Below are 26,776 nucleotides of genomic sequence, written 5' to 3' on the forward strand. Positions count from 1 at the left end.
CGCTAAATTCAACGCTAAATATGTAAGATCTAGGCTAAAATTCAACGCTAAATATGTAAGATCTACGCCAAAATTCAACGCAAAATTATGTAAGATTAGCGTTGAATGCGTTGAATATATGTAAGATCTACGCTAAATTCAACGCTAAATATGTAATATCTCCGCCAAAATTCAACGCAAAATTATGTAAGATTAGCGTTGAATGCGTTGAATTTATGTAAGACCTACGCTAAATTCAACGCTAAATATGTAAGATCTACTTTAAAATTCAACGCTAAATATGTAAGATCTACGCCAAAATTCAACGCAAAATTATGTAAGATTAGCGTTGAATGCGTTGAATTTATGTAAGATCTACGCTAAAATTCAACGCTAAATATGTAAGATCTACGCCAAAATTCAACGCAAAATTATGTAAGATTAGCGTTGAATGCGTTGAATTTATGTAAGATCTACGCTAAATTCAACGCTAAATATGTAAGATCTACGCTAAAATTCAACGCTAAATATGTAAGATCTACGCCAAAATTCAACGCAAAATTATGTAAGATTAGCGTTGAATGCGTTGAATTTATGTAAGATCTACGCTAAAATTCAACGCTAAATATGTAAGATCTACGTCAAAATTCAACGCAAAAATATGTAAGATTAGCGTTGAATGCGTTGAATTTATGTAAGATCTACGCTAAATTCAACGCTAAATATGTAAGATCTACGCTAAAAATCAACGCTAAATATGTAAGATCTACGCCAAATTTCAACGCAAAATATGTAAGATTGGCGTTGAATGCGTTGAATTTATGTAAGATCTACGCTTAAGCGTAGATCTTACATAAATTCTACGCATTCAACGCCAATCTTACATAACTTTGCGTTTTTTAGCGTTGACACCTCGACCCGGGGGGTAGGAAAAAACATCGACGCAATTTTATTTTGAATGTGGTTTGGCTTCATTTTAAATGATGTCAAAATTTTAATCGTTTTTTGTCAAAAGAAATTTAGTTTACTTCATTACACCGCATAAATTAAAGTTTTCCCAAATTCAGGTTTTGTTGTGCGCTTTTATTGAGAACAGTGACAATACTTTGTAATATTTTCGCACTGTTTGTCAGAATTTCTCAGTGAAAAATTATTCGTTAGCTGTGGACAAAAACTACAAAATTTGAACACTAATTTTGTTACTCTATTCGGATGAGAGCGTGTCATTTTTCGATGTGAAGAAAAATTAAAAAATTTGCACAATTGATTTGCTAGAAAATTTTTCAAGCAAAACCGGAAGGTTGCGGGAAAGTAGCCGCCCTTGATGATAGGGGTTGAAACAACAAAAAAAATGAAAAGCAAATGTTGCACAGTAACAATTTTAAAGTGTGATATATATTGAGTTTTTTTGTAGACAGACCTACTCTTAATGTTTAATGAGAATGCAGAGGATAGTATTAATACTAATAAGCATTAGAGAAAGTAACTAAGACTTATACAAACAAGTTCTAGTAGCAGGCATCTCTTTGGATTGATGCCTTTTCCATTTTCATTTTTGAACACTAAATATGTTGATTCTAGATTGACTTGCTGAGCAACTTCTGCTGAAAGACACTTCGAGCAGATTTACAGGTGCAAAACTGGCTTCAAAGGTCAAAAACATTTTATTTGAGAATTTAAAATCTTGAACAATTCGGGAAATGAGGAAAAGGAAAAAAGGTTTTAATGTTTGAGGAGTTAAAAGCGCAGAGTCCAGAACAGCAATTTTCTGAGCTCCTGACTTTTGATTGACTAAGCAGAAAACTAGAGCTGGAACGGATTAGGAATTAACTGGAAAACTATAAAAAAAAGCCGTAGAACAACACGAGGAAAATAGTAAAAAGTGAGTCAAATTGCCGCACGTCAAAAAAAAAACTTTAAGCAAGTGTGCGAAATTTTGTTCAAATACGTTTTTCTCACTCTACTTTAAAAATAGCGAGATAATTTTTTATTTCCTTGTGATAACTTGCTTCCTTACTTCCAGACGTGCTTCCTTAATTCCAGATTTTGACAGAAGTTGACAAACATACTATTTGATATTTTACCAGCTTCAATGATCACGGGCCGGTTACAACAAGATATTGTTTTTTTTCGGTAGGAAAAAACATCGACGTAACTTTATTTTAGATGTGGTTTGGCTTCATTTTAAATGATGTTAAAGTTTTAATCATTTTTTTGTCAAAAGAAATTTTGTTTACTTCATTACACCTCATAAATTAAAGTTTTCCCAATTTCATTTTTTGTTGTGTGCATTTGTTGAGAACAGTGACAATACTTTGTTGTATTTTCGCACTGTTTGTCAGTGTTTCTCAGTGAAAAATTATTCGTTAGCTGCGGACAAAAAACTATAAATTTTTAACACTAATTTTGTTACTCTATTCGGATGAGAGCGTGTCATTTTTCGATGTGAAGAAAAATTAAAAAATTTGCACAAATGATATGCTAGAAAATTTTTCAAGCAAAACCGGAAGGTTGCGGGAAAGTAGCCGCCCTTGATGATAGGGGTTGAAACAACAAAAAAATGAAAAGCAAATGTTGCACAGTAACAATTTTAAAGTGTGATATATATTGAGTTTTTTTGTAGACAGACCTACTCTTAATGTTTAATGAGAATGCAGAGGATAGTATTAATACTAATAAGCATTAGAGAAAGTAACTAAGACTTATACAAACAAGTTCTAGTAGCAGGCATCTCTTTGGATTGATGCCTTTTCCATTTTCATTTTTGAACACTAAATATGTTGATTCTAGATTGACTTGCTGAGCAACTTCTGCTGAAAGACACTTCGAGCAGATTTACAGGTGCAAAACTGGCTTCAAAGGTCAAAAACATTTTATTTGAGAATTTAAAATCTTGAACAATTCGGGAAATGAGGAAAAGGAAAAAAGGTTTTAATGTTTGAGGAGTTAAAAGCGCAGAGTCCAGAACAGCAATTTTCTGAGCTCCTGACTTTTGATTGACTAAGCAGAAAACTAGAGCTAGAACGGATTAGGAATTAACTGGAAAACTATAAAAAAGCCGTAGAACAACGCGAGGAAAATAGTAAAAAACGAGTCAAATTGCCGCACTTGAACAAAAAATTTAAGCAAGAAGGCGAAATTTTGTTCAAATACGTTTTTCTCATTCTACATTAAAAATAGCGAGATATTTTTTTATCTTCTTGAGATAACTTGCTTCCTTACTTTTTTCGTATTGCGTTGTGACCGAAATTATCGCTTCAAATTGAGTTCAAAAATCATGAAATTGATCAAGCAGACAAGCTCCTAAAAGAAAGACAACGCCAAAATTTATTTCAAATTTTTTGATTTGCAATTAATAGGCTGACTATAACCGCAGACTTAAACGATGAGGGTGGTTATTATGTACTTTAGCATTGTGCATGTTCTTTTTTTTCAAATTATTTAACCTAAATACTCTATTTCGAGTTTTTTCCAACAGAAAACCAGGATATGAATAAATGAAAACATAACCGACTAATGTCGGGTGAATTGCTATCAAACGACCGGCGAGCAGTTAGCTTCGTCAGTAGCTAGCCACGGGGATGGGGGTGTCTCAACCTCTAAGAACCGCCCATCACACCATAAGTATAATTGTAAGTCTCCAAAACAGTTTGAGCTGAAACAGAGCTGAAAGGCTCTGAGAGCACTTAATGCCCGCTGGGCGCTACCTGTTTATCCCGTTTTTGAGGACGAAAAGTCAAAAGCGTCAGAGGAAAATCGGTCAAGCGAAAAATTACATGAAAAAGACCGACAAGACTAATATAATTTCTGCAAACTTCGTTTGAGAGCAATTAAACACGTAATTTATATTCAAAGAACTAAATTAGGCATGTGAGTGTCTTGCATACATTTGACTAACTATTAGTTGTGTGGTAGTATTGCGAGTCAAACTCTACGGACCGCCATTCACACCATGAACTTATGTCGTGTTTCGGGTTGGTTTAACTGGTTATCCCTCTTATAAGGAGAAATCGTTAAACAAAAAATTAACTGACAAAAAAAAACAAGTGCGAATGATCGCATAAAAAACATGAGCAGGACCAATTTAATTTGAGAGTAATAACAACGGCAAGAATGACATTGATCTTTGATCAATAGATTTCACGCTAGTTTAAAAATAGGCTATGTGTATACGTGTGATGAATGTTTACAACTTTAGGCAAAACTGGACTCGATTTCAAAAATGAAGCTAGTTGACTACAAACGCATTCAACTATAGTCTACTATCAGAATTGATCGGGATGAAGTTTCTTCATTCTGATACTCATTTAGAGTTCATAGTTCTGACGTAAAGTTTTTTTTGAAACATAAATTGACTACGGTCGTCTGGATTGCTCTCAACGGACAGGTGGGTTATTCTAATTTAGGTAGGTAGGGTACAGTAGCCGTAGAGTTTTTTATAGAGCACTATTTTGCTTTGAAGTGAAACATTGATAAAATCTTGAAGAACGACTGAAACTCATACTACAGTTTACAGGAGCCATTTCTGCGCAGGAATATTAAATTATATTTGACGTTAATTTTTTTCCAAAAAAAGTGAGACAAAGAATTTTTTGTAAACTTTGCTATGTCATTTTCGTTTACCACAATTTTACTAGCGAAACTAGATCACTTCAGCTTGCTGGTGATAAGCAAGCGTGGCCAATGTCCAAATAAACAAGTTTCAATAATTCCTGTGTTGTGAGGAAACAAAACATCCTTAACATGTCAGACGACTACAAAAAAAAAACGGCGGGAACGACAAAAAAGCCATTAATTTTTACCAAGAAAAGGTGTCGCAACCGTTAAAAGCATTGAAATATTCGTGGAAAACACCTTCAGTTGCACTTTTTTCAACGTCAATTGGCCTATATCATTAATGTGATTAAGTCGCAAGGAAACAAAAAATTATCAGAACTTGGCACATATCAAAAAATCACAGTCTTGTTATGAAAATGCGTAATACCAATGCCAAAAATCCATTAGTTGAAAAAGAAACAATTACAAAGAGTGGTTTTTGGTTCGTTGGAAAGTGGATGCAAGCTGTTGTCATAAGGACCAAGCAACAACCTTGACAGAAAAATATGGTCAAAAAGCTCGAAAGTCCACTGATTTCCTTGAAGCAAACATTTTCAAAACTTCAAACGAACCAAAAGATTTCAACCTAAAACACAAATATATTACCCTGTAACTCAGCAATCCAGTTGTGGTTGTTATTAGTGAGATCGAATCATGAGACGACAAATTGAAAGTAAATCGAAATTTCACAAACAACCTATCGAAATAAAAGTGATTGAGCTATTAAAACAATATGACACTAAAACCAATAACATTTTATATAGACAAAAAAGATTTGAAATTTTTGCTTATGTAATTTTTATTTTATTTGGATCTTGTTTGAAAGAGAAAGTACCATAAATACTGACCAACATCGGAAGCTCACGAAGTTCTTTTAAAAACACATTTCTAAGCTCTAAATAGACAGTAAAAACATTGATGAGCTCTGTGATTAATGAGACTAAGTTAATTGTTGATGACATTAAGGACAAAAAATGGAATTGAATACATTTTTTTTAAAAAAAAGTTAATTGAATGTCATTAAAACTGACAGCTAACAACAAAAATCAGAAAAGGATTCAAATTCTAATCAATAGAAGAAAAAATTTTTGGTTATCAGGAATATGTCGTACAAACTACAAACAACAAAAAGAACAACGAATAGAGGCGAAAATTTAAAAAATCTACTAAATTTGGCACGAGAATATTTTTTCAGCCGTTAAAACTTTAAGTGTTTCACTGAAATCTGCCAAAATGTTTTTTTGAGCAGTCTTTCAAAGCCAATTGAAGCTATCTTTAATGCGATGTTTTGGAAAAGTAACAAATTACAACCTCGAATATAGGCAAATATGCAAAATTCACAAAATTTTTGAAATTTTGTTGTAAGAATGTCAAGAAACTAATAGTTAAAAACTGATAGTTGGAGTTTTTTATTCAATTGGAATAAATTTTGGACACCTCTATATTGAGATTAGACTACATGTGGACAGAAACGAGCCAAAAAAGTGTGAATTTTCAAAGTTTCACTGAAATTTTCCTAGATTAAATTTATTCAAAGTCCTAAGAGTCATAAGAGAGCAACTGAAGGCCTAGCAAGGCTCAATTAAAGCTCTCAAAGCATTCAATGGGAATGTTGAAGAATTAGAAGCAGCCATAAAGCTATAAAAAGAACAAAAACTGATGACAAAACAAAGGAAATCAGTTAAAGTTTACAATAACACATTGTCAGAGCTTTAAAACATGAGTTTTTCTGAAGACATAATATAAATACTTACAGCCTCATTTTAATATAGAGAGGATTTGTCCTTATTTGTCCCGTCAGTATTCAACATAAAAATAACAAAATTGCAGAAGTTTTTCGAAAACGACGGCGCCCCGGTATAATACGAATAATTATTGATTGTAAGACTCCAAGATGAGTCCGAACCTAGCCCGGTTTTTGCTGCACATTCAACAAAACCAATTAAATATTCCACACATTTGCAAAAAAGATCAATTAGGAATTGAAATGTTTTAATAAACCAAAAATTAAATGATGCCTTTCGGATTATTATTGAGTTACTTTTTCAAAAAACTGGCAAATTTTTAACTCCATTAGACTCCTATGTCTTTTCTCAAAGTAAATCAAATTTCAAAGACCGTAGCAGCAGATGTAAGGTCTCTACTCCCGACATATTTAATTAAATTGGGATAAAGCAGCACATTAAGAGCCGTTTTCGATTAAAAAATCTGAAAATTTGAAAAATTTAGCAAAAATATTAAAACATACCCGGCAGATTGCCGGAAAATAGCCGCCGTTGATTCCAATAAGCATGATTGGGATTGAACGAATAGAATATATTGAAAAAAAAAGATTTTTGTACAAAAATATTTTTTAAGTCCGATTTATTTTGATGGCATTTCGTAGTTGAACATACTTCTGTTTCTTAGAGAGAGGCTACAGGGGCTATTATCAACACCAATAAGCTTTAGAGGTGGTAACTAAGACTTATAGGAACGACGTTCAAATAGCGGGCATCTAAAATTGGGCTTTATGGGTTTATCCCGTTTCTATTTCTGACTTCAATTTTTTATACCGACTCTGTTCATTTTGAATTGCTTTGCTTAGCAACTGATGTTCAAATTCACTTTTAGCAGAATGAGAGAAGAGAGAAACTAGCCTAGAGAAGTCAAAAAGATTTCACGCAAAATGTCGAAAAAGCGGCAAAATGGTAAAGCGAAAAAAAGTTTGACGAAGTAAAAAAACATAGCAGGACAAGTCCTGACGTACAATTCAAAGAATTTTCATTGACTTAACAAACAACTAGACCTAGAACGGACAATGAGTGAATTGGGAAAACCATTTCTAAAAAATCAGATGAAAAAAAACAAAAAAAACAAAATCAATTTCAAAATGCTGCGAGGGAGAACAAAAAACCACTAGTGAGATATGTAATTTTGATTCTAACAAAAAACTAGGTCCAGAATGGGCTGTGAATGGATTGGGAAAACTAGTTAGAAAAAAATCCGATCCAAAAAATCGAAAAAACAGTAAAAATCGGAGTGAAATTGCCGCATGTGAATAAAAAACCACTACCGAGAAACCGAATTTTTCTTCAAACACCGTGTTCAACATCGTATTTCCTGTTTCGGCGTGACCAAAATCACCACTCCAATTTGACTTCAAAAATCATGAAAATGTGTGAACAGATCTTAAAAAAAAGACAGCGCCCCAATACAATTCAAATTCTTTGAATTGTAAAAAAATACGAGCGCAATAATAGCCGGCTGAGAAGATGAGGGCGGCTATTAACAAAAGATTGAGGTAAAACCAATCAGCAAGCCTTGTAAATCCTTTAAAGTGAAACTAATAACACTGTTGTTAGCAATTTTAACAATTTTTAGCATAATTGACAAAAAAATTGGTTAGAAAATAAAGAAAATGTGAATAAAAACAACGCAACTCCCTCTATTGTTCACAAAATTTAAACCTCGATAACTCCCTGTAAAAACGAAAATCAAAAAATCTTTTTTGTTTCATATTCTACGCTGGACGGACTTTCTAATTACAACAGTCAAAACTGTGCAAAGATTATACCGATTGGCCAAAATTGACTGAACAAAAAAACCATTTGAGTATATAGTTCCTGCCCCCTCGAGTGGATCGGAACAATAACAGAACTTAGTGAAGCGGATTTAAAATAATTTTTGATATGATGTACCCTGACCCCGCCGGCATTTGATCAAACGATTTAGTCTGCACAGTTGGAATAGTGCGAGCTAACTTGCATGGTTTCCAAAATGTTTTAAGTATATTACTTGTTTCGTCTTCTCCAGCTCTCCTCAGCCGATACTTCTCTTCTAGTAAGATCACATCAACCAGTGTAGCCTGCAAAAACAAATCATTACCCAGGCTGAGATGTGCGCTCGACATCGTCCTGATCAGACCGTCCCAGACCAAAAATGCCTCTGATCAGACCGTCCTAGGCCGAAAGTGCCTCTGATCAGACTCAACTGGGCTCGACAATTTCTTTGCGCTCAAAAAGACATGCGTTCCTGATCAAACCCACTTGCGCTTGAATGTACTTCTGAGCAGACCAACTTGCGTTCAAAATTGTTTCTGATCAGAGACAGTCGAAAAATACAAAACATAACCGACTAACGTCGGGAGAATTGCTCTCAAACGACCGGCGAGCGCTTGGCTTCGTCAGTAGCTAGCCACGGGGGGAGGGGGATTGGAGGGGGAAACAACGCGGTGAGGGGTGTAGGCAATAGTGGGGGTGGGGGGGGGGGTCAACAGGGGGGGGGGGTGTCTCAACCTCTAAAAACACCCTTCACACCATAAGTATAAGTCTCCAAAACAGTTTGAGCTGAAACAGAGCTAAAAGGCTCTAAGAGCACTTAATGCCCGCTGGGCGCTACCTGTTTATCCCGTTTTTGAGGACGAAAAGTCGTGCAAAATAATCTCTAACCTAACTTGGACAAAATCAGAATATCGAGAAAAACACTAGAAATAACAAAAATAGTAGACCAATATAACATAAAAAGCGTTAAAATTGTTTCAGTTCAGGGGTGTGGGTAGGTGCTGGTGGGAGGGGAGTTGCTAGGTGGAGCAGGTAGGTGGTGTTGGGGGGTATAGGTAGGTGGGGTGGGGGGTAGGTACGTTGCGGGGGGTAGGTAGGTACGTGGGGAGGGGGTAGGTAGGTACCAGAGGGGTGGGGGAGGGGGGATAGGTACGTTTGGGTTGGGGGGGGGGGGGTTATGTACGTGGGGGGGGGGGTTAGGTACGGGGGCCAGTTTTTTTCGGGGGGCTAGGTAGTTAAATGGGATCAAATTTTCTCAAGTTGACCTCTTCACCTTGAATTACAGACTGTTACCAATTGCTATACATTACACACTAAGCTATTGTTAAAGTCCACTGTTCGAAAACAGAACTCAACAATCCAAAACGGAGGTTGAAGCTCGAATAGAGAGAAGTCAAAATTCAAGTCATGAACAAACTTGCTTTCTGCTAAAAAAACCTGTAGAATATCAATATCCCTCTTCGAGTCGTAAAACAACCTGTAGAATCTCAATACTCCTCTTCGAGTCGTAAAAAGACCGACAGTACTAATATAATTGCTACAAATTTCGTTTGAGAGCAATTAAAAATAGGTAAAATAACGTGCTCAAAATGGTCTCTGATGATACCCACTTGCGTCGAAATCAGTTCTGATCAGACACAGTTCTGCTCAAACCCTTTATGATCAGACCAGTTGCGCTGGGACTGTATGATCAGACCCGTTTGCACTTGAAGCTGTTTAGGATCAGACTCAAGTGCGTCTCAATCCGCCTCTGATCAGACTCAAGTACGCTGCTGCGCTCAAAATTGCCCTGTAATTTCGAGGGTAAAATAGTCGGGTATGCAATCCAAATGGTCTGATCACGACAAATTTGAGCGCACACCTCAGCCTGGTTACCGACTAACTGCTATCAGCTCAATTGCCATTGAGTTGTCTTTAGTTGTAAATACTTGAAGTTTAAAGTAGTCTATAAATAACGGAATGAGGGCATGGTGGTAGTTTGGTGGTAAAAAAATGGGAAAAATCAGTGGATTTCTCCAAGAAATACTCTAGTAGGGAAGGAGAAAACTGTGTGAAAAACAACATCGAACATCCAGAGGAATTTTTGTTAACGTGTTATATTTTTCGACTTTTTTTCAAATTCTGATTCAGTTATTTTTGTCACTTATTTCAACAATGATTTGCAGAAATAAGTGAAAAATACCCGGCAGATTGCCGGAAAAAAAAGCCGCCGTTGATTCCAATAAGCATGATTGGGATTGAAAGAATAGAAGATATTGAAAAAACATTAAAAAACAAAGTGAAATTGCCGCATGTGAACAAAAAACCACTAGCGAGAAAGCGAATTTTTGTTCAAACACCGTTTTCTCATTCTATTTCAATTTTTCGCTCTACTTCCTGTTTCGGCGTGACCAAAATCACTACTCCAATTTGACTTCAAAAATCATGAAAAAGTGTGAACAGATCTTTAAAAAAAGACAGCGCCCCAATACAATTCAAATTCTTTGAAATGTAAAAAAAAATAGGAGCGCTATAATAGCCGGCTGAGAAGATGAGGGCGGCTATCAAAAACGTATTTCAACAATCAAGTGTTTCAACAATTCAAGTGTTTCAATAATCAAGTGGTCTTTTTTCATTTATTTCAATAATGAATTAAACGCTCAGGAAAATTGATCCTTTTCATCAAATATCAGTTTTTTGTAATACAATTGTGAAATAATTGACTATCATATTGCATTTTAGTCAATTTTTGGAATTTTTCTGAGATTTTTATGGTTACAGTTAATACTTCCAGCAAATCTTTTTGTCTGTATTTTAATTTTCTGTCTGTCTACCTTGTTTTCTTTGGGGTTTTGAGATCTACTTTTGCGTTTCAAAAATTTGATCTAGACAAAGTTTTCATTTTCATTAGCACAAAGTGATAGAGTTGAAACTATGATGGGCTAAACTTTTTGCTTTCTTGCACTAGAGAGTTGCTGCTTAAAGCTCCATCCACCAAGCAAGTAAAACCGGTACTGAGAGAAGAAATGATGTCAAGTGTTGCCAATTCCTGAGTCTTTTGTCTATGTTTTTGATAAATTCCCATTACATTTTGTTCACTTTACTCAATAAGTGAGTTTAGTGTTACTGATTAAGTTTTAATTACTGTGATGATTGCGGCCGATATTAAAAGATTGAAGTCAGAACAAATAGGGTTAACTGTTGAAGCCCAGTCGTGAAGCCATTGTCCATTAAAATGTCGGAGTTCATTAGAAGGAATAAATATCTTTTGTAGTACTGAGTTTAGTTGCATTCAGTTTAGAATTTGAACTCAGTTTAATTTTTTCATCTATATGAAACTATACTCCAAATTATATCACTTCGACTTCGAAAAAACACTGACATTTTTTTCATTTTCTTTTTCTGTTTCATACAGTTTGGACGTCAACGAGATTAATAAATACTATTTTGCTATTTTATCAATTTTCCGATAGGTAATTGTTTTTTTCAGACAAAAATAAAGACAAAAACAACGTTCAAAATTTTTTCTTTTTTGTTGAGAAATTTGTTTGCTTGCCCTTCTGGATTTTTTGTTTATGACCTTCAGGGTCTCGATTACAAAGTTCACACTATAAAAGCATCTTTTGACAAATAAATCCAATGCATGTTCATGCCAATACGAATAATTAGGCGAAGCGTGATAAGATCAGAAATGTGAAAAATTTTGAAAATTTAGCCCTTATTTGTTTTTCGTGAACAAAAAGTTTGAAAACATCGGTTCAAACGGTATCACTTTTTATATCACTTTGCAAGAGATATCGATCGGAAAAAAATGTCAGGGTATAAAAAAGTTCCTGCCAGCCAAATACAGTTGGAACAAAAAAGTTTTGTGAGCATATCAATAATTTCCTATATTTAAAATCATAATTTTTCTAGACTACCGAAAATCTTAAAATGACATTAGTTCATAAACATACCCGGCAGATTGCCGGAAAATAGCCGCCGTTGATTCCAATAAGCATGATTGAGATTGAAAGAATAGAAGATATTGAAAAAAAAAGATTTTTGCACAAAAACATTTTTTAAGTCCGATTTATTTTGATGGCATTTCGTAGTTGAACATAACGTACTTCTGTTTCTTAGAGAGAGGCTACAGGGGCTACTATCAATACCAGTAAGCATTAGAGATGGTAACTAAGACTTATAGGAACGACGTTCAAATAGCGGGCATCTAAAATTGGGCTTTATGGGTTTATCCCGTTTCTACTTCTGACTTCAATTTTTTATACTGTGCTTTGCTGAGCAGCTGATGTTCAAAATCACTTTTTGCAGAAAGAGAAAAGAGAGAAACTAGTCTAGAGAAGTCAAAAACATATCACGCAAAACGTTGAAAAAGCGGCAAAAAAGAGGTAAAGCGAAACATTTTTTTATTCGACGAAGTAAAAAAAAAATAGGAGCGCTATAATAGCAGGCTGAGAAGATGACGGCGGCTATTAAACATGAAAAATGTGAAGCTATTGTTTTCATTGGCGCGAAAGTAGCTCAAGTGTAAAACACATTTTCACCAACTTTGTCCGAATTTAAAACATACCCGGCAGATTGCCGGAAATTAGCCGCCGTTGATTCCAATAAGCATGATTGGGATTGAAAGAATAGAAGATATTGAAAAAAAAAAGATTTTTGTACAAAAACATTTTTTAAGTCCGATTTATTTTGATGACATTTCGTAGTTGAACATAACGTACTTTTGTTTCTTAGAGAGAGGCTACAGGGGCTACTATCAATACCAGTAAGCATTAGAGATGGTAACTAAGACTTATAGGAACGACGTTCAAATAGCGGGCGTCTAAAATTGGGCTTTATGGGTTTATCCCGTTTCTACTTCTGACTTCAATTTTTTATGCTGACTCTGTTCATTTTGAATTGCTTTGCTGGGCAACTGATATTCAAAATTACTTTTAGCAGAATGAGAGAAGAGAGAAACTAGCCTAGAGAAGTCAAAAAGATATCACGCAAAAAGTTGAAAAAGTGGCAAAATGAGGTAAAGCGAAATATTTTTTTATTCGACGAAGTAAAAAAAAACATGGCAGGACAAGTCCTGACGTACAATTCAAAGAATTTTCATTGACTAAACAAAAAAACTAGACCTGGAATGAACTTTGAATGGATTGGGAAAACCATTTAGATAAAAAATGATCAAAAAAATTGAAAAAGAATAGTAAAAACCAAAGTAAAATTGCCGCATGTGAACAAAAAACCACTACCGAGAAACCGAATTGTTGTTCAAACATCGTTTTCTCACTCTACTTTAAAATTAGAGCGAAAAAGTTTCACGCCGCAAAACCACTCGCTTGTTCGCTCCACTTCCTGTTTCGATATGACCAAAATCACTACTCCAATTTGACTTCAAAAATCATGAAAATGCGTAAAAAATGCGTGATCTTAAAAAATACACAGCAGGACAAAATCCTGACGTACAATTCAAAGAATTTTCATTGACTAAACAGACAATAAGACCTAGAAAGGACTATGAATGGATTGGAAAAACCATTTAGAAAAAAATCCGATCCAAAAAATCGAAAAAACAGTAAACATCAAAGTGAAATTGCCGCATGTGAACAAAAAACCACCAGCGAGAAAGCGAATTTTTGTTCAAACATCGTTTTCTCACTCTACTTTAAATTTGGAGTGAAAAAATTTCACGCCGCAAAACCACTCACTTTTTCGCTGCATTTCCTGTTTCGGCGTGACCAAAATCACAACTCCAATTTGACTTCAAAAATCATGAAAATGTGTGAACAGATCTTAAACAAAAAAGACAGCGCCCCACTACAATTCAAATTCTTTGAATTGTAAAAAATAGGAGCGCTATAATAGCCGGCTGAGAAGATGAGGGCGGCTATTAATGATTGTTATCTTTACCAGTCGTATCTTAAAGGTGAGTGGTCTAACGAGCATGATGACAAAGTCGATGAGATTCCATCCGTTGAGGAAGTACTTCCTGGGCCCAAGTGCCACAAGTCGCATCACAAATTCCACAGTGAATATCACTGCAAGACACAAACTAGTGTAGTCAATCAGAGGCTCCCTCCATCTCCTGTTCTTGGGCACTTCGTAGTACTTGTCGTCCAGTGTCTGAAATGACGAAGCAATCAGGGTGCATTTTCACAATACATTATATGGCTGAGGTGCGCGACACATGCCAGTTCTGAACATAGCTGGCATATTGCCAGAAAAGAGCCGCAATACCTCCGCAGATCAGCAGTCTCAAAACTGTAAAAAAGAAAGCCAAAAAGGAAATTTTCTCTTTTCATTAAGGACTGAGATGTTAAATTTTGATTAAGAATCTGTATAACTTATTGCTGTTTCTATTAAGTGGTCTTAAAGAACCTTCATTTAGAGTGACACACAGCCATTTGACCTTATCTCTTTGAACTGAAGTAAATAAAAGTCAATTTGAAAGAGAGGAAGTCATTTTTGAGAGTGAGGTAAGTCAAGTGTGATCAAAAATTTAATCACGCGAATGAACAAAAAAACTCGCTCGACTAAGAGTGAAAAATGAACTCACGCACGCAATTCGGTTAATATTGCATAAACTAAGGAAAAAAAGCAGATTTGAAGTAATTGTCACTCCATATGTTCGTAACAAAATCTTGACGACGAATTAAGAACATAGCAGGACAAGTCCTTAAACAAAAAAAAATTAGAAAACTTGATAAAAATTGCAAAAATTACTACCATTTTTGAGATTATGTTTGGATTATTAAAACACGAAATGGCCATAAACCGTAAAAATATCATTAACCTAAAAAGACCTTTATCAACATCGACAAACGTCAACTCAAGAGTATTCAAACAAAAAAATGTTTTTAATTTAACCAATAATTTTTCAAATTTGGTGATGATAAAACGTTGAGTGTCATTCAATTGTGCATAGCAAGAATTCAGCGATCTAATAACGAACCCTAGATGAGCCAAGTTTGCTCATAGGACTATAACAATCACAAAATGCCAAAAATTGTCAAACATACCCGGCAGATTGCCGGAAAATAGCCGCCGTTGATTCCAATAAGCATGATTGGGATTGAAAGAATAGAAGATATTGAAAAAAAAAGATTTTTGTACAAAAACATTTTTTAAGTCCGATTTATTTTGATGGCATTTCGTAGTTGAACATTACGTATTTCTGTTTCTTAGAGAGAGGCTACAGGGGCTACTATCAATACCAATAAGCATTAGAAATGGTAACTAAGACTTATAGGAACGACGTTCAAATAGCGGGCATCTAAAATTGGGCTTTATGGGTTTATCCCGTTTTTACTTCTGACTTCAATTTTTTATACTGACTCTGTTCATTTTGAATTGCTTTGCTGAGCAACTGATGTTCAAAATCACTTTTAGAAGAATGAGAGAAGAGAGAAACTAGCCTAGAGAAGTCAAAAAGATATCAGGCAAAATGTTGAAAAAGCGGCAAAATGAGGTAAAGCGAAAAATTTTTTTATTCGACGAAGTAAAAAAAAAAAAAATACGAGCGCTATAATAGCCGGCTGAGAAGATGAGGGCGGCTATTAAAAAAACTTGAGAAAAAATTTTAAAGATAGAAAAATTGCTCTAAAAATTTTATTAAAAATCGCAAAACTTCGTGAAATTAAAATGTTGAAAACCCTTCCATTGCTACCAGAAACTGCAGTAACGAACCCTAGATGAGGTTTCCTCACCCCAAGGGCTGAATAAACTCAAAACACAACCACATTTATTAAAAAGTCAAAAATTATTCTAATTTTGGTGTTTAAATTTGCAGTACTAAAAAAAACAGCTCTCAAAATGGTCATAAAAAGTAATTACCTCTGGCAAAAGACCTTTATCAATTTTAACCAACCTCAATTCAAGACTGAGCAGGGCTAAAAACATAGCAAGGCAAGTCCTGAAAAACAATCCAAACAATCAAAAACAAATTGAGTCTGATATATCTGAACAGCAGATAAATTGAACATGCCAGGTACAAAACGGTCTCATTTTTTAGAAACTAAAATGTTCCATTAAACTAAACAAGAAAAATATCATTGCTGAAACTCTTAGAACTTATACGCTGAAGGCAAAATTTCATCCTTTTTATCATACCCATTAACCTACCAAGAAAGGGGTCTAGTGGCCACTAAATATTATAGACATTTAGAAAAAAAATTATATATGAATTACAGCAAATGCGTAAAAAAATGAAAATTGTAATAGTTTTTTTTAAAAAAACTGTATAATTTGCGATTTTATCATGTTCAGAATCGTTTTTTTCATAAATTTATCCGATAGCCCATTTGAAACGCCTAAAAAAGTTTTGTGGGCCCCTAAAGAACGAAAAAATTAGAAAATGAAAAAAAAAATTCAAAAAAATATATTGATGATGAATATTTTTGTCACATGTTGCTACATTTTGTGATATAATTGTCTTAAAAACATTTCCATTGCCTCCAAAAACTATTTTGTATTCTAATTTCAAGGTGAAAAAACTTCACAGGCCCATAATGATTAATAAATTTGGCAAAAACAATTTTTCAAAATTTCAAAATGAACTCAAAATAAATTAAAAAGTTGCGAAAACTCTTGATATCAAAAATCTCGAAACCATCTTAATTGTTCCAGTTAGTCATATGCAAGAGCTATAAAGTAATTCATTTGCACTTAAAGCTCAACAAAACCAGAAAAAGGCGAAAACCGTTAAAAAATTTAAAAACCACCGCAAAATTCAACGAAATGTTGCTAATAATGGTGACTTTATTATCTTCAGAACCAGTTAACTGTCCACAAATATTAGTCAGCAAGCTAATTCAAAGCACACCGGGCAAATAGGATTTGTAATTTTGGAGAATAGGAAGAGTTTCAAGTTTCCAGATAATTTGAAAAAAATTCCCACCTAATAAAAAAACTCCTAAAAGTGTTGACGATAAAACATTGAATACCGTTCAATTGTCCATATCGAAAATCCAGTAACCTAATAATTAAACCCTGATAAGCTTTCTGTGCTCCTAGGACTAAAACAATCACAAAAGCCAAAAATTGTCAAAAAACTTGAGAAAAAAATTTTAAAGATGGAAAAATTGCTCTAAAAATTTTATTAAAAATTGCTAAACTTCTTGAAATTAATATAATAAAAAACCCATTAATGTTTCCAAAAACTTTGCTGCAATGCCCACTAGAGTAGATTTCTTCGCCCCAAGTGCTGGATAAGTTCGAAAAATAGCCAAACTCCAAAAATTAAAAAACTAATATATTTTTGCACTAATAAAACAAATGGCTCTCAAAATGCTCATAAAAAGTAATTAATTTTGGCAAAAGATCTTTATCATGTTTTCAAACGCCAATTCAAGACTGGTAAGAAAACTGAAAGAATAACAAAAAAAGAGAGAAATTTCACCGTATTTAGGCCAAAAATTCCTTAAAATGCCTTTTATCTCTGAAAAATCAGTTTTATCCCGTTTTGAAAGATTAAAGTCATGCAAAGATAGTGAGACATCTTAAAAAATCATAGCCGGACAAGTCCTGAAAAACAATCCAAACAATCAAAAAACAAACTGAAACTGACATATCTGAACAGCAGATCAAGCAGATCAATTGAACATGCCATGTACAAACAGTCTCATTTTTGAGAAACTGAAATGTTCCAAAAAACTAAACAAGAAAATTATCATTGCTGAAACTCTAAGAGCTTTTACGCTGAAGGTTTTTTTGTCCTTTCGATCATACCCATTAACCTACCAAGAAAGGTGTCTAGTGGCCACTAAGGAATATAGACATTTAGAATGAAGATTATTTATGAATTATAGCAAATGCGTAAAAAAAGGAAAATTGCAAAGCTTTTTCAAAAAAACTGTATAATGCGTAAATTTTTTATAATGTGTAAAACTGTATAATGTGTAAAATTTTTATCTTCAGAAACGTTTTTTCATAAATTTGTCCGGTAGCACTTTTGCAAGGCCTAAAAAATCTTTTTGGGCCGCTAAAGATTGAAAAAATCAGAAAAGGCAAAAAATTTTCAAAAAAATTGATTGAAGATGAACATTTTTTAAAATGTTTCTACCTCTTGTGATATAGTTGTCTTAAGAACCACTCCATTGTCTCCAGAATCTATTCAGTGTTCTAATTTTTATGGTGAAAAAACTTCACAGGCCCATAAAGATCAATAAATTTGGCAAAAACAATTTTTCAAAATTTCAAAATGAACTCAAAATAAATTAAAAACTTGCGAAAACTCTTGATATCAAAAATCTCGAAACCATCTTAATTTCTCTAGTTAGTTATTGGCAAGACCTATAAAATAATTCGTTTGAACTTGAAGCTCAACAAAACCAGAAAAATGCGAAAACCGTCAAAAAGTTTAAAGACCACTGCAAACTTCAATGAAATGTTGCTGATAGTCATGACTTTATTATCTTCAAAACCAGTTCACTGTCTACAAAATTTAGTCAGCAAACTAATTTGAAGAACGCCGGTCAAACAGGATTGGTAAATTTGGAACATAGGAAGAATTCCCAGATAATTTGAAAAAAATTTAAACATAATAAAAAAATTCCCAAAATTGTTGACGATAAAACATCGAAATCCAGTAACCTATTAACAAAACCTAGATGAGCCTTTTTTGCTCCTGGGACTAAATCGATCACAAAATGACAAAATTTGTCAATAAAAGTGTGAAAATTTTTTTTTTATTATAAGAAAACTTGCATTGAAAAACTTTTTTAAAGAAATCGCTAAAGTTAGTGAAATTATTATGATAAAAACCCTTCCATTGCTTCCAAAAATTGTGCCGTAATGCCCCCTAGAGTAGATTTCCTTGCCCCAATTGCTGGATAAGCTCGAAAAATAGCCTAACTCTAAACTAAAACAAGTAGCTCACGAAGTGGTCATAAAATGTAATTCTTTAAGTCTAGAAAAAGATCTTTATCAACTTTTCCAAACGTCAATTTAGGACTGGTAAAAAGACTCAAAAAATAATTTGAAAAAGAAAAATTAATTTTTGAACCATGAAGTACCAGCTTCCGAGCACTTTTACCACTCTAAGCACTTGAAAGGTTATCAAAATGAGATGTCTGCTGAGTTTTACTTGATGTCCTTGATGTCTGCTGAGTTTTATTTGTTCATTCCGTTTTGAAAGCTCAAAGTCACGGAGAAAAAATTTAAACATAGCAGAACAAGTCCTGGAGAGAATTGAATGAAAAAAATAATTTTCTGACCAACAAATCAATTGACCAATCACAGCCAAAAAGACAAAATCTCAAAAGGTGAGTACCTAAAATAATCAAACAAACCAAACAAAAAATAATCTTTGTTAAAACTCTTGAAGATTTTACCTTGAAGGCCAAATATGATACAAATCAATATACTCACCAATTTTTGCACCAGCCTTGAAAGAGATTTGTTTGCCACTAAAGATAGAAAAAACACGACTAACATTTCAAAAAAACTGAAAAGTGCAAAGTGTAAAGAAAGTTTCTAAGTTTCCCAAAAAAAATTTCATAACCATTTTTTGTCTCTGGTTTCATGTCATATAACTTATCTTGCACACTTCAAAATTTTTTTGATTGAAATTAAAGATCATTAAACTACAAAAAATTTCAAAAAATATCAAAACAATAGCAAATTTTAACGAAGTTTTGCTAGGATTCGTGATATTAAAATCTTCACAACAATTTAATGGTCTCCAAAGACTATCCAATAACCCAATTTCAAGACGTGAATAGTTTCACTGGCTCACAAGGATCCATAAACTTGATAATGATTTTCAACTTGATTGATAATGATAACTTGAAAAAAATTAAAACTAGTGATAATCAAATTTTGATAACTTTTCCAGTACCTCTAGCAGGTATAGTAACCTATTGTCAAACCCGGGACGCGGTTTCTGGCCTCTAGTGTCAGAAAAATCCACAAAATAATCAAACCTTTTAAAAAAGAACCTGAAAAATTGCAAGTTTTATTTAAAAAAACCGCTAAAATTCGCGATATAAAATGTTGAAAACTATTCGGTTGCCACTAAAAACTATACAATAATATTCTAGAAGAGACTATAGGAGGTTATTTGGGCCCCTAGGCAAGACAAATTTAAAAAAATGAGCAAAAGTTTTTAGTGACTAGAGGAAGTTACTTATCTCCTAGGGCTGGCAAAAATCAAAAATTGACAGCCAATATCAAAAAACTTGATCAAAAAACTTGATCAAAATTAGTATAAATTTTCGTGTTTGTGTTTAGAGTACCAAAAGATAAAGCTCTTAAGATGGTCATAAAAAGAACCTATGTATTGCAAAATACCTTTAGCAACTTTTACAAACCTCAACTTAATATTAAGCGCGAAAAATTGCCAGATTTCGGCCCAAAGACCCCTAAAAATGACATTTTAACTTGAATTACAGCCTTCCCAGTAGCTTTATCACTCTAAGCACTAGAAGGACTACTAAACGCGGCTAATGGCTTTCAATGAAACTTGATGCCCGCTGTGCTTTACTTGTTTATCCCGTTTTGAAAGCTCAAAGTCATGAAAAAAGGTGTGAAAACATCTTACAAAAAACGACCGAGCACCAATACAATCCAATTCTTGGATTGTTAAAAAACCCAGAGAAGGCCAATAATAGGTTCAGCTATCTCTTCGCGGCTATTAATCAGTCTGAACAGGGTGGTACACAGTGGGTACCATACTATGCAGGACCGAAATTAGCTCCGATCAGATTGACTTGATTCTCGCAGTGGATATCAGACCTACTTGAGTCGAGCAAGGGCGATGGTAACAGACTCAAATGTGTTGCGCACTAGTGTTCCAGACCCGCTTCCCCCCCCCCCCCTCTCCTCCAAGACTAAAATATTTAATTATTGAATCTGCAGAGTCAATTTTTACAATGTTTTCATTTTCAGAAAATTAGACGTTACTTTTTTTTATAGGTCACTCGACTTTATCCGTAAGAAATGCTATTTCGTGACAAATAATACTCCCTACAACATCAAACGTTACTTGGCCTTCAACGTGGTCTTGGCAGCTCATCAACTAAAATTGTGGAGTCTCTCTAAAAACGTATCCCTTCAGCAGTTCAGTAGCACTATTTTTTAAGGGGACTATGCGGCTGGACATCATGGCTCTTATTAAACTATCCCGACTCTGGAATGGGTTATGATCATACCGTACAGGCTCTGGGGGTGGGCTTTATTCAGACTATACAGACCGTGCCGCGAGACAAACGAGACTCTGTTCTGTACTCCAATCAGACTATCAACAATCTGGATAGGGCCCGATCATACTGTATAGACTCTTAACAGGACCTTATCAGATTATAATCATAAAATAGAATTCCTTCCAGGCTGTCACTGGGTCGCACTTTACCCTCAACCAAGTCGCACACATAAGAACACTTAATAAGTATTAATATGGCCAACAAATATCTAGAGTATAAAATATTTCCAATATATCTAAGAGCATTCAGAGAGTTTTTCTGGCCTACATAGAACCTATACAGGTTTGGAGGAGCTTATCAAAGCATGTCATCCAGCGTTATAATAAAACCAAGGAAAAGAAATACCCCGGGTCGAGACCGAATGGTTAACTTGTAAGAATTTGCAAGTTTCGTGCCCAAAATGGTTAACTTGTAAGAACTTGCAAGTCGAATGGTTAACTCGTAACAACTTGCAAGACGAATGTAACTTGTAAGTTTCTGACAATTCGTTCCAGTAGAGCACAACTCTTATTGGTTTATTCAATTTAACAATCAGTCATTTACCGCAGAAAGTGCGTGGGAGTTAGTTGCTCTGTTTGGATAACAATACAATTCGACTTGTTGAAATAGTTACTTGTTGAATTTTATCAGCTCAAGAGAGATCTTTTCGCAATTCCATTAAAAAACAGTAGATCTCAATTAGCTTCTTCGCGATTGCTATCTTTCAAAATGCTCCGAAAACATTGACTCGAATGTTTAACTTCTATGAACTTGTAAGTCGAATGGTTAACTTGTAAAAATTTGCTCGTTTTTGGAATAAAAACTTGCAACGCGATGCATCGCCTTGTAAGAATTTTCAAGAAACTTGCAAGTTCTTACAGGTTAACCATTCGGTCTCGACCCGAGACCGAAGAAATTAGTAGCCTAAAAAAACTATAGACTAGGTTTTAAAAACGAAGGACTTTGTAGGTGGAGAGGGGGAGATGGGGGAGGCGGTAAGTAGGGGGGGGGGGGGGGGCTAGGCGGCGGAAGGAGTAGGGGGCGTCTTTAATTCGAATAGGCAATAGGGAAATGGGACCGCTAAGGGAAAAAAGTTCTCAAAATTCCCTTTTGAACTTGAGTATGTGGAGCGGTTCCTTATTACTTGTTGTATTTAATACTGTTAAAGTCCAATGTTCGAAATTAGAATTCAACATCTGTCAGTGTCAACATCTAAAACAACTGTCAGTGTCCGAAGACAAAAGTCAAAACTTTGAGTCATGAAGAAAATTGCGTCAGATGAAAAACCATAGCCGGTAGAATACAAAAAACAATTCAGAGAGTCGAATAATATAATTTCCAACCTAACCTTAACTAAAATAAAAAATACCAAGGAAAAGCAATACCGAAGTAATTAATAAGCCTAAAGAAACCATAGATAATGGTTTAAAAACGAAAAACGTGGTAGGTGGGGGAGGAGCGGGGAGATGGCGGAGGTGGGTGGAGAGGTGGGTGGAGAGGGGAGCGGAGGAAGGGTTAAATAAGTGGGCGGGGGCTATGCGGTGGATGGGGTAGGGGATGTCTGTAGTTTGAATAGGGACTAGGGAAATGGGACTGCCAAGGGTAAGAAAATTTTTCAAAATGCCCTTTCAAACTTATATATTTTGAGCACTTTGTGATAATCATGTAGTAGTAAGTAAGCTACTGTTAAGATCCTATGTTCAAAATCGTTAGTCAATGTTCTAAAACAAAAGTCAATGTTCAAAAAAAAGTCAAAATTTCAAATTATGAACAAATTTGCCTCAGCTAAAAAACATACCCGGTAGAAAAACTTAAGCGTCTCTCGAAGTGTTGTTCAATATAATTTTTTACCTAACCTTACCTAAAAACATAGTTGGCAGAGTGCCGGAGAATAGCCGCGATAGACACTTGTAGCCTTCCATGGAATTGAAACAACTAAAGAAATAGTATAGACATTTATACCACCAGTCCTTTAATAGACCACTAGACATTTTGGGTTAGATTAAGTCTGTCATTTTTATGAGACACATAGGCTCTATAAAGATAACACCCTAATAGAGCTATTTCAAAATTAATATTCAAAATCAAAAACTCAAGACTCTAATGCTCAAGAATTAGGGCATATACGTTTGGCCTTACTCATGCACACTAATAATAGAGCTTCTTCAGAATAACACCCTAATAGAGCTATTTCAAAATTAATATTCAAAATCAAAAACTCAAGACTCTAATACTCAAGAATTAGGGCATATACGTTTGTCACTACCCATGCACGCTATCTTCAACTAGTATATGTTCATAAATTTCAAAATTCATCAAGTGAGTTCAGAAGCCTTTTTTTGAGTGAGGTAAGTCACACAATTGACACAAAAGCTGAACAAATGACGTCACGCACACAAATTTTAACTGCAAATCAGTAGAAGTCACTGAAAGTGAAAAAGTCAATAGTCGCAAGAGTTATCAATGGAGACGACGAATAAAAAAACATAGCCGGAAGAATTCCGGACAAAACTCGAAGAGTCGTCATCGTAAAAGAAGTACCTTTTAAATCAACTGCTCCTACTAAAGAGTAGGCGTAGCTTTGAGGGGAGGCGGTTGGAGGGGGGACGGTGGAAGGGGGTAGTTTTTGGGGGAGAGGAGGAGAATGGGGGGGATAGGTGGGGGTAGGTGGGAGTGGAGGGGATAGTTGGTTGCGGAGTAGGCGGGGGGGGGGGGGGGTTGTTAGGTGGGGTATAGCCCGTGTTGAGGACAACGACGAAAAAAACGACAATATTTTGTAAGAAGTTGTGGTTTTGTCCTCGTTTTCTTCGTTGTCATTAGTTTTCGTCGTTTTAGTCGTCTTTTAAGTGTAAGAAATGATCGTTTCTTCGTCGTTTTTTTTGTCGTTTCTTACGTCGTTTTTTTTCAATTAAAATCGTCGTTTTTGATCGTTTTTTCGTCGTTTTTTTTTGTCGTTTCTTACGTCGTTTTTTGTTATAAGAAATCGTCGTTTTTTGATCGTTTTTTCGTCGTTTAATTGCTCTTGAACTATTTTTTCTCTATTAGATCGTTTTGGCTTAAAAGTAATATGGCCTGAATCAGGTAAATGTATCAGGAGTTTAACGGTTCGAATCTCAGCGGGAAGCGTTTTTTCGTCGTTTTTTTGAAAAACGATCATTTCCTACATAAAAATAACGACGAAATAACGAACAAAACGACGGTTACCACGGGCTTTGATCGTTTTTGTCTAATGAAAACGATTAAAAAACGACGATTTCTTACAAGTGAAAAACAAAATTCCTCAACACGGGAGGTAGGTGCGGTGGGGTAGATGGGAGTCATGTGGGGTAGTTGGGTGATCTTTTCATAACAACTTTTTCACCTTGAGTATTACTAGCAGGCCCTTATTTTTATGTTTTAGTCACTAAGCTACTGCCAAACTTCGGTCGAGAGCAATTAATCAGACAAAAAGTCGCCAGTTCGAAAAATTGCGTATTTAAAAAGACAACTAGGAATAATATAATTGCTTCCAACTTTGTTTGAGAGAAGATGCAAAATGGAGTGACTAACGAGAGTGAATGTACTCCATACGATGACGAGCAGGATGGAGTATTCGAATGCATTGTGTTCCACCACTCTCCTCAGTCTATCTCTGCATTTGTCCATCCTGCTACACTTGCATGCCTCCTGACACTTCAGACAGCAACCTCTCTTCTTACGCTCCGCTAACTTTCTTGTAAACAGACAAACAAACATCTGGAGGAGAAGGAGGGTTTTTCATTTGATAACAGATAACAGACTGTCCATATATAAGATTGCATAAGCTCTGATAAATATAAGCGTTCCAGACCGAAATGACTTCCGACCAAAATTTGTTGCGTTTATGATCTTGGTTTCTCACACGTTCTTGGTGCCCTGGACGGCAACTTTGGGAGACAAATTTGGCTGCAAAGACTGACTTTCATTATTCATTATTGTGATATATTCTTTATAATCTGAATTTCAATCAAACCATATTCTTTAACTTTGGTATCTGCCAAAACACTTTTGTATCGTACTTAAACTCAAATTGGACGACCTGTAAATATAATTCACTATTTTTTGCAAAAGTTAACATCGGGCGCATAATTAAAAACATAACCGGCAGATTGCCGGAAAATAGCCGCCGTTGATTCCAATAAGCATGATTGGGATTGAAAGAATAGAAGATATTGAAAAAAAAAAGATTTTTGTACAAGAAAATTTTTTAAGTCCGATTTATTTTGATGGCATTTCGTAGTTGAACATAACGTACTTCTGTTTCTTAGAGAGAAGCTACAGGGGCTACTATCAAAACCAACAAGCATTAGAGATGGTAACTATGACTAATAGGAACGACGTTCAATTAGCGGGCATCTAAAATTGGGCTTTATGGGTTTATCCAGTTTCTACTTCTGACTTCAATTTTTTATACTGACTCTGTTCATTTTGAATTGCTTTGCTGAGCAACTGATGTTCAAAATCAGTTTTAGCAGAATGAGAGAAGAGAGAAACTAGCCTAGAGAAGTCAAAAAGATATCACGCAAAAAGTTGAAAAAGCGGCAAAATGAGGTAAAGCGAAACATTTTTTTATTCGACGAAGTAAAAAAAAACATAGCCGGAAGAATTCCGGAAGCGACTCGAAGCACCAAAACTTCACGAAAAGCTGAAGCCATTACCTTTTGTATTAAACCATTAAATCATTACCTCCCCGGGTCTCATCTAAAAGTCGGTGAAATTTAAACCACTGCCCCAAGAGAAAGAAAATGCAGCAAAATTTTATTATTGAAAACGTTTGGTAACGTTAAAAAAATCTGAAATTTTTATGAAGATCCAAAAACTGACAGCCTGACAAAGCTGACAGGGCCATCAATTGCCCTCAGATAATTAATGATTCTAATATCAAAAAGATCGCGAAAGCAAACCGCAGATAAAACCTTTTCAAAAAAGACAGGAAAGTCAAAATTATTCAAAAAAGAGTGCTCTAAGAATCAGAGAACCACTACAATTAGATTTCTAATCACGGCAATTAAGATAAAAATAATAAATGATTCTTCCTTGTTGTATATATGCTAGACAACATGATTTCATGCAAATTCAAAAATTAAATTAATCATAGAAAAACAAAAGCAACAGAATAATATTCAAAGGCAAACAATCGTTTAAAAACAATACCCAGCCCGGAATAAAAATGAAATGAATAGTAATAAGGCGAAATCTTGGAAAAGACTTTCTAGCAAACTCCCAGTACTGCCTTATTTTGAATTAAATCATTTGCAAACCGAAGAAACCGAGATCTAAGAGAAAAAGCTGAATTCATTCAATTTTTAACAACTGAAAAAATCAATATAACGAAAACAAAAGTAGGTGCCAGGACAAAACTAGAATGATACAAACAAGAATGTGAAGAATATGGACACAATGTTAGGAACACCGTAACAAAAAGACCAATTCTTGATTTTTGAAGGTTAAAAATCAAATTTAAAAAAATCAAGAAAAACGAGTACATTTCAT

At 34.7% G+C, this 26,776-nt stretch overlaps 1 protein-coding gene across 1 annotated transcript in view; it reads right to left on the bottom strand.

Moving 5' to 3' along the window:
• LOC142353561 (sodium channel protein 1 brain-like) overlaps positions 1–26,776 on the bottom strand; it is a 111,620-nt gene that overhangs the window by 67,738 nt on the left and 17,106 nt on the right. The window contains exons 3-5 of the mRNA XM_075405825.1: positions 24,815–24,977; positions 14,028–14,210; positions 8,353–8,422 (exon numbers count right to left, since the gene is read on the bottom strand). Coding sequence (XP_075261940.1) covers positions 8,353–8,422; positions 14,028–14,210; positions 24,815–24,977 — 416 coding nt within the window. The remainder of the gene's footprint in view (positions 1–8,352; positions 8,423–14,027; positions 14,211–24,814; positions 24,978–26,776) is intronic.

This window comes from Convolutriloba macropyga, chromosome 14 (assembly GCF_964194025.1).
Source record: "Convolutriloba macropyga chromosome 14, txConMacr16.3, whole genome shotgun sequence".
Lineage (NCBI taxonomy): Eukaryota > Metazoa > Xenacoelomorpha > Acoela > Convolutidae > Convolutriloba > Convolutriloba macropyga.